The sequence below is a fragment of the Schistocerca cancellata genome, chromosome 7 (assembly GCF_023864275.1).
Source record: "Schistocerca cancellata isolate TAMUIC-IGC-003103 chromosome 7, iqSchCanc2.1, whole genome shotgun sequence".
Lineage (NCBI taxonomy): Eukaryota > Metazoa > Arthropoda > Insecta > Orthoptera > Acrididae > Schistocerca > Schistocerca cancellata.
The window spans coordinates 183,159,768-183,178,551 of NC_064632.1; the positions used below are offsets into that span (position 1 = coordinate 183,159,768).

The 18,784-nt window shown below is 43.2% G+C and overlaps 1 protein-coding gene across 1 annotated transcript in view; it reads left to right on the forward strand.

The window, feature by feature from the left end:
- The window catches only part of LOC126092598 (UDP-N-acetylglucosamine--dolichyl-phosphate N-acetylglucosaminephosphotransferase), a 133,465-nt gene that overhangs the window by 19,455 nt on the left and 95,226 nt on the right, over nt 1–18,784 (forward strand). Inside the window, exon 4 of the mRNA XM_049908294.1 lies at nt 10,842–11,073. Within this exon, the coding sequence (XP_049764251.1) occupies nt 10,842–11,073 (232 nt within the window). The remainder of the gene's footprint in view (nt 1–10,841; nt 11,074–18,784) is intronic.

Here is an 18,784-nt window from a genome sequence, read left to right on the forward strand (position 1 = left end):
TCATAGGCTTACTGAGCAAGGTGGCGCAGTGGTAAGTTACTGGACTCCCATTCAGAAGGAGAGCACTTCAAACCCCTGTCTGACCATTCAGACTTAAGTTTTCCATGGTTTCTCTGAATACCAGGTTAATTTCTTTGAAAAGGACACAGCTTATTTCCGTTCACAATCTTAGATTGTGACTGTTGCTAATGACTTTGTTGTCAATGGAACATTGAACCCTTGATCTTCCTTCCTTCCAATTACAACATTTTGAAACAAGTAGATGGCAAAGTAAAAAGGTAGGCTATTCTCTCACCCCCTTCTCTCCTCCTGTTCTATCTGTGACTATTGTGTGGAGTGGATGACTATCAGTGACCCTCTGTTTGACCACAAATTTCTTTGATTTTACTCTTATTGTCATTCCATGAACTATGTTTGGGAGGAAGCAGTATGTCACATTACTTTTCTGAATATATGATACTCTCACACTGATGGTTTTGTAAAGTCTCCTTCTTGTATAAATTACATGTACTTAGGTTTCTTGTACTGAACCTTTAGTGATCAATGGTGTAATCAGTAGACAGTGTGTTTTTTCCTTTTTGCATGCAGTTAATTAAATTTCCTTGTGCTGAGAGGCAACTGCCAGTCCTTGCGTGGAGCATCTGTATTCTTTTAGGTTTTTGCATTTTCCTACAGTCTGATGGGTCTGCAGCTTCCATATACCATCAACATCATCTGCGAACTACCTTAGAACTGCCAATGCTTTCTACCAAATAACTTATATAAGTTGTGAATAGTAATAATCATATGACACTTCACTCAGCTTTGACATGACCAGTACTCCAGTGGTCTGATGTTTCATAAATTCATATTTTGGCCATTAGAAAACAGTGAGAAGGTGTACTGAATGCCTTCTGGAAGTCACGGAACATGGTATCAACCTGTGTACCATTATCTACTGCTGAAAGGATCTCATTAACAAGCAGAGCAAACTGAGTTTCACATGATTAACTGCTTGCAAATTTCATGTTGATTTTTACAAAGGAGATGAGATTTATGGTCTCCTGAAGACCATATTACATACATGTAAAGCATGTTCCGTTATTTGTCAAAAGGTCAATGTTTTAACAACAAAGCCCCACAGTTATGTACGTCTGTCTGAAAACCCTTCTTGAAAAGAGAAATAACTGCCATTGTTTTACAATGCTTCAAAATCCTTTAATGTTCTTGTGACCTGTGATAAACTGCTAGTAGAAGGGGATCAAGTTCTCTTACATAATCTATATAGAATCAAACATGAACCTCGTTAGGACCAGTGGCCTTTCCTCTATTAAGTGACTGTAAAGCTGATTTTATGTTCCATGTTCTCTTATCTGTCACAACATCATTTGTGAGATGATTAAAAGATGTCATACTATCTCTTCAATGAAGCAGTTTCAGAAGATAGAATTTACTGTTTCAGAAGACAGATTTTACTGCTTTATGTTTTTGTCTTATGTTGTTGATTGTGTATTGAGTGACATTTCGATTAGATGTAGCCAATGCCAAGCCTGCATAAATAATATGTGCTGTGTGCTGTTTTCAGATAATTAATGTATAGTTGGTTTAACATCCTGAACACATTCTCAGGGGTGTGCTAGGAGCAAAGGAAGCAAGCTCTGCGCATCAATTCCCAGCACATGGGCACCCAAGTGGGGGAACAAGTTGCACTTTCATGTTGAAGTGCTGACACCATACATGTACTTATTGATTTGGCATGGCGTGGCACGACAATCACAGTAACTGCTGTAACAGTATTGTTGCTACTCATAATTGTTACATTTTATCCTGGCTTTTCCAATTTAACAGCCGTGGAACGCATGGGTACTGTACTGTTAAATCACCAGTGTTGGCAGCAGCTGGCCTAAAGTTGACAAAGTTCAATTGACATCTGCCATTCTAGAACTAGGGCAAATAGTACATGTCTTTGTTATAACGTCTAGTTGAACAAATATATTACGACACAATACATGTAAGTCACAGATCAAGTAAATAAAGTAAGACTTGTGTACACTGTAACAGTCAAATCAGCACCGAGTCCAAGTCTAGCGGCCGCTGGCTGGCTGGCCGCATAGGTGGCGCAGCTGCTGCATGGCTGGCAGACAGTGCCGCATGTAGAGGATGCACGTAACTGTGCAGCGGCACTTTGAAAGATCGGCGAGTCACAACACTTTTCCCCCCTTTAAATGTTTTGCACTGGTCTTGATGGAGATGGCCTGTAGATTGCTAACGTCCATAGGTGTTGTTTGACTGGCCGTAAAGTCTTAAGGAGGAGACTTCCCGCACGGTTGGAAGTGTCCCCGATGATAACGGGTCGAGATGACAGGAGATGTGGGGGTCGAATCTGCTGGGGCCCCGTGTCCCAATCTGCCCGTGGCAGCAAGTCTGGTTGTTATAACAGGAGACATGGGCGGCGTCCATAGGAGAAGGAGGCGAGTAGAGTTGCTCCAACAGATGGTCATCTGGTTCCTGCATGGGCACGTCTCCTGGTGGCGTCAGTTCTTGTGCTGGCACTGAGATGATGGTGAGAGGGCTGCATTGTGAGTAATGAGAGATTCCAAGATCCCGAGCGTCAGGTAGACCCGAAGGTGGTGTAGTGGCATTTGGAACAGGCGTTGCTGGCACACGAGGCCAAAGCTGGTCCGAATGATGCACTGCAACACCCGTGTTCGCCTGGATTTCATACAGGCGTTGGCCACGGTGTAGTAAGATGCAGTGAGGACTCCATTTTGGCTGCCTGCCATATCCCCGTACCCATGCAAGGTCGCCGGCGGTGAACCAGCCAAGCGAAGGCACCCGTGGCCATGAGGTGGAAGGCCGCAGAAGATGAAGTAGCATGCGGGGCTGTCGGCCGTGAAAGAGCTCAGCCGGGCTGTGGTCGCCTATGGGGGTGAAACGGTAAGAAGCCAGAAATTGGAGAAGCACATCATCAGCAGCAGAAGTCAGGAGTTTCCTCATCTGAGCCTCAAATGTGCGGACCAGTCGTTCAGCCTCACCGTTTGACTGTGGATGGAATGGAGGGGCCATGACATGCTTGACTCCATGATGGGCACAAAAATCCACAAAATCGGAAGAGGCAAATTGCGGACCATTATCAGTAACAAGAGTAGACGGTAGGCCTTCCAAAGAGAAAATGCGAGCTAGAACATTGGTGGTTGCCGCGGTGGTAGGTGACGTGCAACGGACAATGAAAGGAAAGTTAGAGTAGGTGTCAATAATGAGAAACCAATAAGTACCTAAAAAAGGTCCCATGAAGTCAGCATGAATACGCCCCCAGGGCTTCCCAGGCGAAGGCCACGGTGACAAAGATGACTACGGGGTGGCGGCCTGTGAAGCACAAGGGCCGCAGGCAGTGATCATGTGTGTCGATGCTGGGCCAGTACACATGACGGCGCACCAGAGATTTTGTGCGAGAGACACCCCAGTGCCCTTGGTGAAGGAGGCGCAAGACCAAAGCATGCAAAGATGCAGGTACCACAACACGTGGTGAAGCATTGTCGGTGGAAAGGGGGATAACACCATCCCTAGCCGTGAGGCAGTAACGCAAAGCGTAGTAGTTCTGCAACAGATCAGAAGTCTTAGCGGACGGACGATCTGGCCAACCCTTCTGAATACAGTGTAAAACTTGGGAGGGGGTAGGATCAGAACCCGTAGCAGCCGCCAGCCGGTCTCCGATGATGGGGAACTCGTTGACAACCTGCTGCTCGGCAACATCCAGGTGGAAACACAAAAGTTCATCCCTATCGAACGCCAGATCAGGACCCATGGGAAGGCGAGGCAGTGCATCAGCATTTGCATGTTGAGTCATCGGCTGGAAATGAATCTCATAATTGAAACGAGACAAGTAAAGAGCCCAACGCTGGAGGTGCTGTGCAGCCTTGTCGGGAAGCGACGTTGATGGATGAAACAAGGGAACAAGTGGTTTGTGGTCCGTAACAAGATGGAATTTGAATCCATAGAGAAAAACACCAAACTTATGAAGAGCATAAATAATGGCCAAAGCTTCTTTTTCAATTTGAGAATATTTTCGTTGGGCATCCATGAGCATTTTGGAGGCATAAGCAATGGGTTGTTGAGAACCATCAGAAAAACGGTGCGCAAGGACTGCACCAACCCTGTATTGAGAGGTGTCCGTGGCAAAAACAAGATGTTGGCCAGGTCAATAAGTAGTCAGGCACGGGGCCTGTTTCAGCATAGTCTTCAATTTCTGGAAAGCCACATCGCATGATGCGGACCAGTGAAAGGGCACATTTTTATGCAACAGGCGATGCAACGGCTGAGCCACCGAAGCTGCAGACAGTAAAAACTTGTGATAGTATGCTATTTTCCCCAAGAAGGCCTGCAGTTCCTTAACAGGTGTAGAGCGAGGAAGGGCATCGATCGCAGTGACAGTTTGCTGAAGCAGACGAATACCATCCCGAGAGGGTTGAAACCCCAAGTACATGATAGATGCCTGAAAAAAATTTTGATTTCTGAAGATTACACTTAAGACCGGCAGTCTGTAAGACATGAAAAAGTGTGTGGCGATTCTGAAGATGTTCTTCAGTGGTGGAGCCAGTGACAACAATGTCGTCCATGTAATTTATACACCCAGGGACAGGGAGCAATAATTGTTCCAAGAATCGCTGAAAGAGAGCAGGGGTGCTGGCAACCCCGAATGGCAATTGTTGGTATTGATAGAGGCCGAAAGGCGTATTAAGGACCAGGAACTGCCGGGAAGCAGCGTCAAGAGGAAGTTGATGATAAGCTTCTGACAGGTCAAGTTTAGAAAAATACTGCCCTCCAGCAAGTTTACTGAACAATTCTTCAGGTCGGGGCATAGGGTAAGTGTCGATGAGGCATTGAGCATTTACAGTGGCTTTGAAATTGCCACAGAGACGAATATCACCATTGGGCTTAGCAACGACAATGACAGGAGAGGACCACTCACTGGAAGTGACAGGAAGCAAGACCCCTGAAGCAGTGAGATGATCCAGCTCCCATTTGACCCGATCACGAAGGGCCACAGGAATGGGCTGAGCCCAAAAAAATTTAGGCCGATCAGTGGCTTTGAGTGTGATATGAGCTTCAAAGTCGTTTGCACGGCCTAACCCAGGAGAAAAAAGGGACGAAAATGTCGTCGACAATGAATCCAATTGAGCATAAGGAATAGCATTAGAGACGACATTGACAGAGTCATCTATGGAGAACCCAAAAATGCGAAAGACATCGAAACATGCGCAAGGACTGCACCAACCCTGTATTGAGAGGCGTCCGTGGCAAAAACAAGATGTTGGCCAGGTCAATAAGTAGTCAGGCACGGGGCCTGTTTCAGCATAGTCTTCAATTTCTGGAAAGCCACATCGCATGATGCGGACCAGTGAAAGGGCACATTTTTATGCAACAGGCGATGCAACGGCTGAGCCACCGAAGCTGCAGACAGTAAAAACTTGTGATAGTATGCTATTTTCCCCAAGAAGGCCTGCAGTTCCTTAACAGGTGTAGAGCGAGGAAGGGCATCGATCGCAGTGACAGTTTGCTGAAGCAGACGAATACCATCCCGAGAGGGTTGAAACCCCAAGTACGTGATAGATGCCTGAAACCAAAAAGATTCTCCGCATTACTATGGTCGACCACAAATATGGGAACAGTGCGAATGCCGGATTTGTAAGATACCTCAGTATTAAATTGTCCCAAGAGAGAAATCAACTGTTTATTGTATGTCCGGATTGCCTAGTGACACGCGATAGGATTGGAGAACCCAACTGAAGATACATCTGAGAATTGATGATTGTGGCAGCAGAACTAGTATCCACCTGCATGGGAACATCCCGACCAAGGATTTGGACAGTTTGGAATAACCATTGACAGACAACACAGAAGCAGAATCAGCATCATGTTCATGAACGTCAGGTAGGCGGTCAGATTTGCAAACGGATGACACATGACCCTTCTTTTTGCATTTGTAACACACGGCTAAACGTTGGGGACAATCGTCCCCTGAATGTTTCGTAAAACACCGCGGACATGAAGGAAGTTGTTGTGGGTTTTGCTGCAGTTTCTTAGAGGTTTGTTTACAGTTAGGCTGAGGCTGTGCTTGGGAGCGTACTGTGGCCACGTCGGCAGGCGGGGACATGCCACGTGCTTCGTCAACATCGCACAGTGGTTGTATTTCCCCAACATCGCCCCATGCCTCTATTTGTGCTCCAGTGGCATGAGAAATTTCAAAAGACTGAGCGATGGATAGAACTTCATCTAGAGTCGTATTTGCCAACTGAAGGGCATGTTCCCGAACTTCTTTGTCGGGCGCCGATCTCGGATAATAGTATCCCGTACCATGGAATCGGCGTAGGATTCTTTGTGAACTTCAGTAACAAATTTACTCTTTCTACTGAGGCCGTAGCTTCAGCAGCCCAAGTGCGATAGGATTGATTCGGTTGTTTTTGACAATGATAAAAGGCAACACGAGAGGCTACCACATGTGTTTGCTTTTGACAATATACGGACAGAAGTGAGCATATTTCAGCAAAGCACAAAGATGCAGGATCTTTCAAAGGAGCCAATTGCGACAGCAACTGATGCATTTGAGGTGAAATCCATGAAAGGAACAGAGACTTACATGTTTGGTCGTCCGCAGCAGGAAATGCCAAGAAGTGCTGTCGAAGGCGTTTTTCGTAATCAGACCATTCTTCCGCCGTCTCATCATAAAAAGGAAAACGAGGGAGAGACAACGACGCGAGACGCCCCGCATTGGATGCTGCGATGAAATCACGAATCGCAAGTGTGAGAAGCATTTGCTGTTCAATGAGACCTTGCAATAGTTGCTCTAAAGTAGACAGGGAAAGCTGTGGGTCAACGATGAAAAAGAAAAATTCACTACCTCATCGCCAATTGTTATAATGTCTAGTTGAACAAATATATTTCTAGGACAACACAATACATGTAAGTCACAGATCAAGTAAACAAAGTAAGACGTGTGTACACTGTAACAGCCAAATCAGCACTGAGTCCAAGTCTAGCAGCCGCTGGTTGGCTGGCTGCTTAGGTGGCGCGGCTGCTGCATGGCTGGCAGACTGCGCCGCATGTAGAGGACGTGCGTAACTGTGCGGCGGTACTTTGAAAGATCGGCGAGTCACAACAGTCTTCCCATTGTACTTGTGTTGTACATTTCCTTTGTGCAAAGTCCTAAAAAGTTTCAGCATTAATGATAAGGCCTATGATTAATTATTCTAGATGAAAATAGAACCATAGACATGCATCCAAGGAAATTTTATAATTGTTGAAGCTTTGCTTTTATATAGCAGAAATGGCATTCATTTTGTATAATTTTCTGTCTTTAATCTTTGTGTTCCCTGTAGCCTCTCTTACTGTGTTTTTCAATGTGTACATCATTACAGCTATCCAGATTTGGAGAGAAATAGGAGCAGCTAATGACAAGTTGTAACTTTTGAATTTATGTGAGATGTGTGACACTATGGCATGATGGTAATTGCACTGCCTGTTAAAGGCAAGGGTCTGGGTTCAGATCCACAACCAGCACATGGTTTTAACTTTTTCCATGAAATCACTTTCTGTTGCATTAAGAATAATTTTTGCTTATGTGAGACATCACCTCAAAATATTATCCCATACAACATTGATGAATTAAAATGTACAAAACACATTACTTTACCCCCCCCCCCCCACCACTGTTTTTGCTACTTGGTGAATTTAATGCACATCATCCCTTTTGGGGTTCTCCCAGGTGACATTCTTAACCAACACCAACCTCTTCTGCCTTAACACTGGTGCACCCACTTTCCTTTCTGCCTTCTCGCACACCTATTCCCATTTGGACCTATCCTTTTGCACTGCCCAGCTTGCCCATTGTCTTGAGTGTTCCATTCTTTCTGACGCCTACTCGAGTGACCATTTTCCATTTGCTCTTCATCTGCTGTCTCCTACCCCATCCACATGCATGCCCAAATGGCAGCTTACTAAGGCTAACTGACTGCTTTACACCTCCCTGGTGACCTTCACAGAACAATATTTCTTCAGTTGTGATGACCAGGTGGACTATCTCAAGTTATCCTTACTGCTGCAGAATGTTCCATTCCTCCCACTTCCTCTTTACCATGTCATGTCCCAGTCCCTTGGTGGACTGAGGCATGTCGCGACGCAATTTGTGTATGGAGACGTGCTCTCTGCATTTTCAACCGCCACCCTACTCTGGAAAACTGCATTCATTATAAAAAGATGCATGCAAAGTGTCGCTGAGTTCTTCGGGATAGCAAAAAAGCTAGTTGTATTTCATTCATGAGTTCTTTTAACAGTTCCACACCTTCCTCTGTGGTGTGGGCCAACCTCTGATGGGTCTCTGGAACCAAGATTCATTCCCCCATTTCTGGCCTAACAGTAGGTGCCGATATCATCGTGGATCCTGTTGCTATCTCCAACATCTTGGGCCGCCATTTTGCCGAAGTTTTGAGCTCTTCCCACTATCACACTGCCTTCATCAGTTGGAAACGAGTAGAGGCGGCTTGGGCGGTACCCTTCTCTTCTCCGAATTGTGAGTGCTACAATACCGCCTTCACTATGAGGGAGCTAGATCATGCTCTCAGTTAATTCCGGTCCTCCGCCCCACAGCCAGATGCTATCCACATTCTGTTGTTGCAGCACCTCTCTCTTGCAGGCAAGCACTTTCTGCTTAACACATACAACCACATCTGGGCTGAGGGCACATTTCCTGGACGCTGGCGTGAAGCCACCATCATACCCATACCTAAGCCCAGTAAGGACAAAAACCTTCCTTCTAGCTACCGCCCCATCTCTCTTACCAGCTGCATTTGCAAGGTGATGGAACGTATGATTCATGCCCGTCTGGTGGCTCTAATCTCGCCATTTACTCACGAATGCACAGTGTGGATTTCGAGCACGGCATTCTGCAGTAGACCATCTCGTTACTTTTTCCACCCATGTCATGTATGGTTTTCTGCAGAAATCCCAGACGGTCTCCGTGTTTTTTCAATTTGGAGAAGGCCTACAACACCTGCTGGAGAACTGGTATCCTCTGCACTTTTTACACGTGGGGCTTCCGTGGGCGCCTGCTCTGTTTTCTTTGGGCATTTTTACAAGACCGAGTTTTCAAGGTGTGTGTGGGTTCTGCCTTGTTGGACACCTTTATTCAGGAAAATGGTGTGCCTCAGGGTTCTGTACTGAGTGTCATCCTCTTTGCTATCACCATTAACCCTATAATGGCCTGTCTCCCACCGGACGTCTCCGGCTCCCTTTTTGTCAATGATTTTGCCATCTATTGCAGTTCTCCATGGACCTGTCTTACTGAGCGGCGTCTTCAGCACTGTCCTGATCTTCTTCACTCTTGGAGCATCACCAATGGCTTTCGCTTTTCCACTGACAAAACCGTCTATATGAATTTCTGGCGGAGCAAATGATTTCTCCCACCATCTCTACATCTTGGGCCTGTTGCCCTTCTGTTCGTTGACACTATGAAATTCCTGGAGCGGCGTCTTCAGCACTGTCTTGATCTTCTTCACTCTTGGAGCATCACCAATGGCTTTCGCTTTTCCACTGACAAAACCATCTATATGAATTTCTGGCGGAGCAAATGGTTTCTCCCACCATCTCTACATCTTGGGCCTGTTGCCCTTCTGTTCGTTGACACTATGAAATTCCTGGGGCTCATGCTCAATAGGAAACTCTCTTGGTCCTTCTATGTCTCTTACTTGGCAGCCTGCTGTATGCAGTCCCTCAATGTCCTACGTGTCCTCAATAGTACTTCTTGGGGTGCTGATCGAACCACCCTCCTCTGTTTGTACCAGTCCCTTGTCTGTTCGAAACTCGACTATGGGTGCTTTGTTTATGCATCTGCACACCCATCCCTTTTACGCCATCTCAACACTAGCCATCATCATGGCATCTGTTTGGCCACAAGCGCCTTTTACACCAGCGCGGTTGAGTGTCTGTATGCCGGTTGAGAGTCTGTATGCTGAAGCTGCTGAACTGCCACTGTCCTACTGCCGTGACTTTCTTCTCAGCAGGTATGCATGCCGTTTGTCTGCCATGAATGACCACCCTTCCTATGCCTCCTTTTTTGATGATTCCTTAGATTGTCAGTATGGGGCTCGTCCCTCTTCTCTGTTACCTCCTTGAGTCCACTTATGCCACTTGCTACGGCGGCTTAACTTCATGCTACCTGCTACTTTCCCCATGGGTGTGAACCCTTCACCACCTTGGCTTCGTGAAGCGGCCCATGTTAACCTTGGCCTTCATTCGCTTCCTAAGAACACTACTCCATCCTCGGTGTGTTGCTTTCAGTTTCACGACCTTCGCATGCAACTTAGCACTAGTACCTTTGTATACACTGATGGCTCTCGGACTGACCGTGGAGTTGGGTGTGCCCTCATCATTTTCACCCGTGTCTTTCGATATCGGGAAAATGAATGACATCTTCTTTCAGAATCTCGCCTACATACTGCAAAATATTGTGAATATCTTCTGAAAGAGGTAAATGGGTGATACAAATATTGACTGAGTAGGCACAAAAAGGAGAAATACAGATAATGAGCACCTCATTAGTTTCACACAACACAATTTAACACAACACAACAGTGTGCAACACAACACAACACAACACAACTTACAGTAGTGCCCAAAAGGCTTTCTGCATCACTAGGTTTCAGAATTGGAATTCTCATCTTAACTGACATTGCACTAAATGCTTCTTGCTTTTCACTTTCTTTTGTTTTTATTTCTGTTATTCATAGCAATTGCTTTGCAGTATTTTATTCATTAAGCTATAATTATTTATTGAAAAATATTAGCTGATGTGGTCGTTATGTCAACAGGTGTCCTATATTACTGCTACATGGGCATGTTGGCTGTGTTTTGTACAAATGCAATTAATATCTTGGCTGGTGTTAATGGACTAGAAGCTGGACAATCATTGGTTATTGCTCTGTCCATTGCCATTTTTAATGTGATTGAGTTGACTGGTTCCCAGTGGAAAGCACACCAGTTTTCCCTGTATTTTATGCTGCCATACATTGCTACAACGGCTGCTCTCCTCAGGTTTAACTGGTAAGTCTATCAATGTTTCAGTCTGTTTTTATAGCTTGTGTTATGGATTCAGACTGTATGAATTTGATGAAGTTTATGTGAATATGTTTGCTTCTTTGAGACACAGTATATCAAAAGTAAGCTTACTTGAAAATTGTAAAGTAATGAAACAAAATAATTATAGATACACAAGAGACTTTCCATAAAGATTTGTTTGTTACACCTGTAGAGCTTGCTAAAGAATCAGTGAACACATCTCTTAAATGTATAGTAGTTTAAGTCTTGGATGACAGTGATCTTTGTAAGCAATATAACAAAAACAGTGAGTCTAGATCCCATGTAATAAAATGTGGCCATGTTCAGATCATTAAAGCATTGTTGACATTTGGAGCCCATATGTGGAACTACTGTACATACCAAAATTTACCAGTCAATGACTGCAGTTGACTGGTACCTTTTGGTACGTACAGAAGCTCTACCAGCTCCTCACATCACCGATGAGTTAGTGGTCGGAAGTGGTCATGAAGGACTGAAACAGTTTACCAGAATAAATAAGTATTAATTGTGACCTAGACCGGTTATTTTTGCTATAAAGAGTAGTTGCATGCAGTGTTTATGAAAACATCACACGCTGTTCATCCATATTTTAATGGGATGATCAAGTGACCTTGGAGATGAAAAACTGAGACTGAGCAAAAAGCAGCAAGGTAAGTACTTAATTCCAGAACGAATTTTCACTCTGCAGTGGGTGTGCACTGATTTGAAACAACCTGGCAATTTAAAACTAGAGTACTGATTGTCCCAGACTTTGTTCTCCAGAGAGCTGTTACCCTTATTATGTTAATTTTCCCAGAAAGTGTTAATTACTCTGTAGATTATGCCACTGTCTTTAGGTTTCACATCCCTGGAGAGTGCTGTTTGCATTCTGATAGTAAGCTGGTAGATAGAACCTTTTTTTGTTGTTCTTGAGATATTTTCACATAGGGTGTATTTGCACTTATTCCTCCCTTCTGTCAAGTAAGATTGTGAATGATCCCTTCAGAGGGTACACACAATAGATTTTAGTGCTATCATAAATATAATAAAGGAATAAAATTTTGGAACAAGAAATCACTTGTATGAATGATGAAAGCTTCAGTGAGAGCACAGTTCCAGAAAAAAGAAGCAATCTCAAACATTCACACACTTTGTCCTATAGATCCCATAATGAGGGAGAATTCGTTGGGATATGGAACAAGTAAAATTTCTGTACTGCACCCCAGAGATATGAGAAACTTGTTATGTAGTCAGCACGAACATGTAGCTATCACTAATAATACACAGCATATGTTATTTACTAAGGGTGGTTTAAAAGGCTGAAAATTTGAGTACCAAATAATTAACAAAAAATTCAGCATTTTCTAAACAGGTTCTACTTTTCAGAGTATATTGTACAGTTGCCGCCCATTTATCACTACACACGTAATTGTTGAATGGATGGTATCTTGAAGGAAGGATATAAGATGAACATCAACAAAAGCAAAACGAGGATAATGGAATGTAGTCTAATTAAGTCGGGTGATGCTGAGGGAATTAGATTAGGAAATGAGACACTTAAAGTAGTAAAGGAGTTTTGCTATTTGGGGAGCAAAATAACTGATGATGGTTGAAGTAGAGAGGCTATAAAATGTAGACTGGCAATGGCAAGGAAAGCGTTTCTGAAGAAGAGAAATTTGTTAACATCGAGTATAGATTTAAGTGTCAGGAAGTCATTTCTGAAAGTATTTGTATGGAGTGTAGCCATGTATGGAAGTGAAACATGGACGGTAAATAGTTTGGAATAGAAGCTTTCGAAATGTGGTGCTACAGAAGCATGCTGAAGATTAGATGGGTAGATCACATAACTAATGAGGAAGTATTGAATAGGATTGGGGAGAAGAGAAGTTTGTGGCACAACTTGACCAGAAGAAGGGATCGGTTGGTAGGACATGTTCTGAGGCATCAAGGGATCACCAATTTAGTATTGGAGGGCAGCGTGGAGGGTAAAAATCGTAGGGGGAGACTAAGAGATGAATACACTAAGCAGATTCTGAAGGATGTAGGTTGCAGTAGGTACTGGGAGATGAAGAAGCTTGCACAGGATAGAGTAGCATGGAGAGCTGCATCAAACCAGTCTCAGGACTGAAGACCACAACAACAACAATGTAATAGTTGTGTGGCTTGGACCAAACTGTATAGACATTTAATTTTATTTCTGTACTAAAAGTTTTTTTAGTGCCATTTTGGTATTTATGGTTTCATTCATTTGAAATTTGAGACATTGACTATTTCACTGGCTCCCTTTGTTATCACCATGTTGCTTATTGATAGCTACAAAAACACTTGAGTAAAATGTAAATATGGCAATGGAAAGACTTTGGTGGAATATAAACAATGTAAGGAGGTAGCTGCTGGGACTCTCCATATTGTGGAGGCATCAAATGTTTGACAGGTACATAAACAAAAATGAAAATGTTGCCAAGGTTTTGAACAAAGTCATTTTTCACAATGTGCTGAATAAACACACACACACACACACACACACACACACACACACAAAGTTTCTTTAACGAAAGAGTTTACATCCATCCCAACATGTGGTTCAACACAATGTAAGAATTAATTACTTGAGTAAGATGATTACTTCTTGAATAAGGAGAAACAATACTGAAAAGAGTGTCTCTTTTCAAATAGTGAAAGAACAATAATGTTTATAGGGATGCCGAAGGTCTGGATGAGACAGACATTGCTTGTGGAAGAACAGATGAACGTAAATATTGTCTAAGGATGAAGGTTCTAAAGAAAAATACAGACACTTCTAGAAAATATCACTGACTAGTAAATACACAATGCCAAGGGACAGACAGTTCAAATCCTGATGGGACACACTAAAGTTGAAGTTCTATACACTTAGAAACTGTATGTGTTGAGAGTCCCAGAAGAACACTTCAGTTTCAAAGTTCTGTATAATGAAAACACAGTCAAGTCTGGGGTAGAAACAGACAAGAAACTGAGAAGTCCATCCGCTGATCAATGACATAAAACATGGTGCTGTTGTCGCAGTGGGTCTAAAGTGAGTTCCTAATTGAAGAAATCTGTAAGCATTCGGCCTGTGGCCCAAGAAGCTCGCTCAGAGAGAACTGGCTCTCCAGAGTCCATGCGCCAACCTAAATACAGCCCCTCAGCACCAGGATACATTTGATCCTGCTTCTTCTCGTGTGGGTGTCTAAGAAAGCTGTCCATTATGCCAGTAACCTCAGCTGGTGCTTTGGGCAGTGTCTGGTGGTCGAGTGTGTCATGGCAGCTCTCGAATATCTTCTGTAAGGAAGCAGGCTGCCTACAGAACTTGGATATAGATTGGGTTGATAGGCTGAGCAGACACAAGGCCTGTTAGCAGTCCACATTCCCCTCATCCCCTCCCTCCCCCTCCCCCACTTGACCCCTCTCAAAGAGCAGAGTGGCGAAGGCCCATCTCAACGTACCATGGACCAGCGACCATGGTTGAGTCTGGAGGAGAGGATCCGTGCAGGGCACCTTTGACGTCATTAGGATATATGCCATTAAGCCCATGAGGCAGCACTGAATCTGCCAGTAGTCACGCAGCAAGGAGAAGATAGACGGGTGTTCTGGTGCTGCTGCACTAGACATGCTGGAGCAGAAATAAGACACACTATCAGTATCTCATGTAGCACAAAGATATTGGGCATGAACACTGAAGACTGATCATGAAATCTAGTGGCTGATAAACAGACCAAAAGTCACAAAATGAGTGAAGGGGGTAGTATATGCAAAAAAAGAAAAAAAAAGGGGGGGGGGGATTTAACAAACACCACTTTGCCAGCTGACGTGGAATGAGAGAGTAGAGTTGGCCTGAAAGAAAGAAAGAAAGAGGAGGAGGAGGAGAAGAAGAAGAAGAAGATAACTGCTGACTCTGCCTATCTCTTACACCCAACTGATTTGGTGGACGAGCAGTTGTTCACTTAGAGTTGTTAGAACAAAGTTTCTTTAACAAAAGAGCATAAATCTCCTCCGACAAGTGATTTTGTGCAATGTAAGAATTAATCACTTGACTAAGACAATTACTCCTTTAACCAGGAAGAAACAGTATTGAAAAGAAAGTATCTTCTCAAAGAGTGAGGGAACAATAACATTTATAGGGAAGCTGAAGGCCTGGACGAGACAAACACTACTTGCACTACTTGTGGAAGAACAAGTAAACATAAATATTGTCTAAGGCTGAAGGACCTTGGGAAAAATGCAAACATTACCTGTTAGTAAATACACAATGCACAATGATAGCCAATTAAAGTCCTGATAGAGAGTGAAGTTCTGTACAAATAGACACTGTAAGATTTAAAAGACCCAGAAGGACAATTCCATTTTAATGTTCCAGCATAATGAAAACACAGTGAAGGCTGGGATAGAAACAAAGATGAGAAATCTTAAAAAGTCCACGAGTTGATCACTAATGTAAACCATGGCATCATCATTGCAGCAGTTCCAAAGTGAGTTCCTGATTGAAGGAATACATAAGCATTCGGCACCTGGCCAAGGAAGCTCACTCGGAGTGAACTGGCTCTACAGGGACTGTGTGCCATCCTAAATTAAGCTCAAGGTGCCAGGGTACATTTGCTCTTTCTACTTGTCACATGGCTGATGTAAGAAAGAGATCCGTGGTGTCAGTGAACTCTGCTGCCTTGTTGCTCACTGTCCGAAGGCCGAGTGTGCCGTGGAAGCCCTCGAACATCTTCTATAAGGAGGCAAGTTGCACACGTAACTTGCATGTAGTTTGGGTCGTTGGCAGGGTTGGTGCAAGACCTACCCGTAGCACCTACATTGTCCAGGATGACTATGTTGTGCCAGCATTGAAGCTCAGACATATGCCCCTTGAGTCATGCTGGAGAGTGTGCTCAGCAGCTGGGTACTTAATGTCCCCAGGGCAGACAGTTCATCTTTCTCCATTCATGCAATGCACTCGGCACTTTTAATGTCAGCTTGGGGGTGGGGCAGTATAAGAAGTGATTTATATCACACACATGTGCATGTGGGAAGGGATATTGTGTACTAGCCAGCAGTGCTGACATCTGTCAATCACAAAGTTATTTTATTTTGACCCATATATAAAAAGCTGTGAAGTGAACATGTGTTAGATGGTAAATAATATGTGTTTTTACATTTTGCCTTTGATGTAGTAGGATTCACCAGTGGTAGGGCTGAAGTTCTTGGTGGGGTGTGGGTGTGTAGGGCAGTTTCCACAGTGGATGCTATTGTGAGTGTAGGAACCTTGGGTTAGGGATAATGGTCATATGGTTTTAAAGATAATTATAGTAATTTGTTTCTAATGAAATGAAAGTTAGTATATTACAAAATAAAGGATTCATTTGTATTATTCCTTTTCATTTTCTGCATGCCCCCTCCCCCCACCCCCGATACACAAACTTTTGCACACTTTTCTTTATTTCTTTCAGCATCAGTTCCAAATGATCATAACTTCATAACTACAAAGTACCTATAGATTTCCCTTAAAAGGGGGGGGGGGCAGCTTGGGGAGGAGTTGGCAGTTTGGAATTCTTGCCACTGTTCACACAACTATTTTTGTAAAAATCCCAACTCTCAGAAAGAAGGATCCAAATAAGTTCAAGTTGAGGATGTGGGTGAAGCTGTTAGTGAGGAACATTGTGAGAAATTACAGCAAATTCATGTTAACAGCAAGCTGACAGACAAAACATAAATGTGAAACAAGGCAAGGGGCAAAATATCAGCCTATGAATGAGTTTGAATGAAACAGGATGATAAGTTTCAGACAAATGAGTGAGCCATTTTGAGACTTCTCACCTTTTACAGGGCATCCTACTGACAGTTTGTTGAACTGCTCTGTAGAAGAAGATATTATGTTGTCTGTATCACACAGTGTAATAACTGCACAACCTTCAGGCATCATCCACAAAAATATTTAGCTGATGTGGCAACATTAAATTGTGCTACCCCTATTTGCTGTCATCCAGCTTACTTCTACCCACCCAAAAGCAATCCAATTTTTCTTACCCTCTGAATGACCCTGATTTTTATTCTGATAACTTTATACTAGTACATAGATGTGAAAAAGCTATGAATTTGCACTCTTAGGATAAAATGATGGATAAAGGGTGCTGGTAAATATATATCTGAGTAGCAGTTTAATTAATGTATTAGTATGGCAAAGATTTCATGTGCCTCATAGATAATGCTTTGTGGCTTGACTATAAATTTACATTACAACTGAATAACACAGGCACAAGTAACTGACTAGTCCATCAAAGTATGTTCTGTAATCTGTCAGCTTCTTCAGCTTTGCACAAACTGGTTGTATGTGGGAATGCTGTCACAGTAAATTTTCAGTATCAATCTATGTAATATTTATGCTGAATAGGATTAATTGGGCACATATATACAGCTGTAAAGTATTGTAAAGTGCATGGTAGAGGGCACTTTGTTGTACCATGTATAAATTTTCTTCTCTTTCTAGACAGTGGAAAAAATGTGTGTGTGCACAGTTGCAAGTCTGATTTCATCTTCATTTTCTCTAGCAGAGCTTACATTAAGCACTGAAGTATACTTTTATTCTCTATCCTTAAGGCTGGTTCTTGCAGTGTTCAATTACATGCGTATTCCGTGAGCCTCCTTTCTGTGTGTGGTGTTAGATACTATTACATTTGCAATTGGTGGCCAGGAAAAATGATGGTCAGTAAGTCATGACATGAAACTGAATAATCTCCTGTCATGAGAGTTGCCTGATTCTTCTTGGAATGCATACTCTCGGAATTTTTAATAATAAACCTGTCAATTATAACACAGTGCCTTTTTAGATGTGTCTGTTACTGGAGTTTGGTGAACATCTCTGGGATGCTCTGACATTAATAAATGAATCTTTGACGAAACACAATGTTATTCTTTGTACCTTCTCTATCTCTTGTCTTGTATGTAGTAAAAATGCCAGATTGATAAGCAGTACATAAGAATCAGTCCAAGTAGAAATTTGCAAGATCTCTCTTTGTAGGTAAATTGCATTTCGTCAGGATTCTTCCAATGCAGTTGCAGTTTGACAGGTGCATTGCATCTTCATATTTTCACAATGCAAAGACTGTTCCATAAAATTTTGGACATGCAGCCTTATCAATTTGAATTATTCTTCTAATATTTCAGCTGAATACCATCCAGCCATCTTCAGAGTGAGCCGAGGTGACTGATGCTCCAGCAATTGCTCCATCCTTTGAAGCCCACGGACGACATCACTGCGTATGCGGCTGCAGATACACAAGAAGGTGCCAAAGACGTTGATCAGTGGCAAAGAGGAATGACATATGCATGGAATTAGATCTGTGGCTGCGCAGTCGATCCACATGGTAATATCTATGTATTACTTCGAGCTGCACTGTCATGACATCTTTGCGATTTTATTACAGAAATTGCTGGATTCCAAAATTTGTCCAAGCTGATGCCACTATCTCTATTAATTAAATTCGCTGCCAACCGAATTTCAATAGCTTCCTTCCCAACCAAGTCCCAGAAAGATGTACTCGAGGCTAAAATTTCAATGTTATCGTACAGCATAGAGTGCCCAGTGTCAGTACAGTGCTCTGCCACCACAAACTTATTAGGTTGTAAGAGCTGGGTGTACCTGCGGTGCTCTGTACATCTCTCCTGGACCATAGTTGTCTGTCTGATGTATGAACGG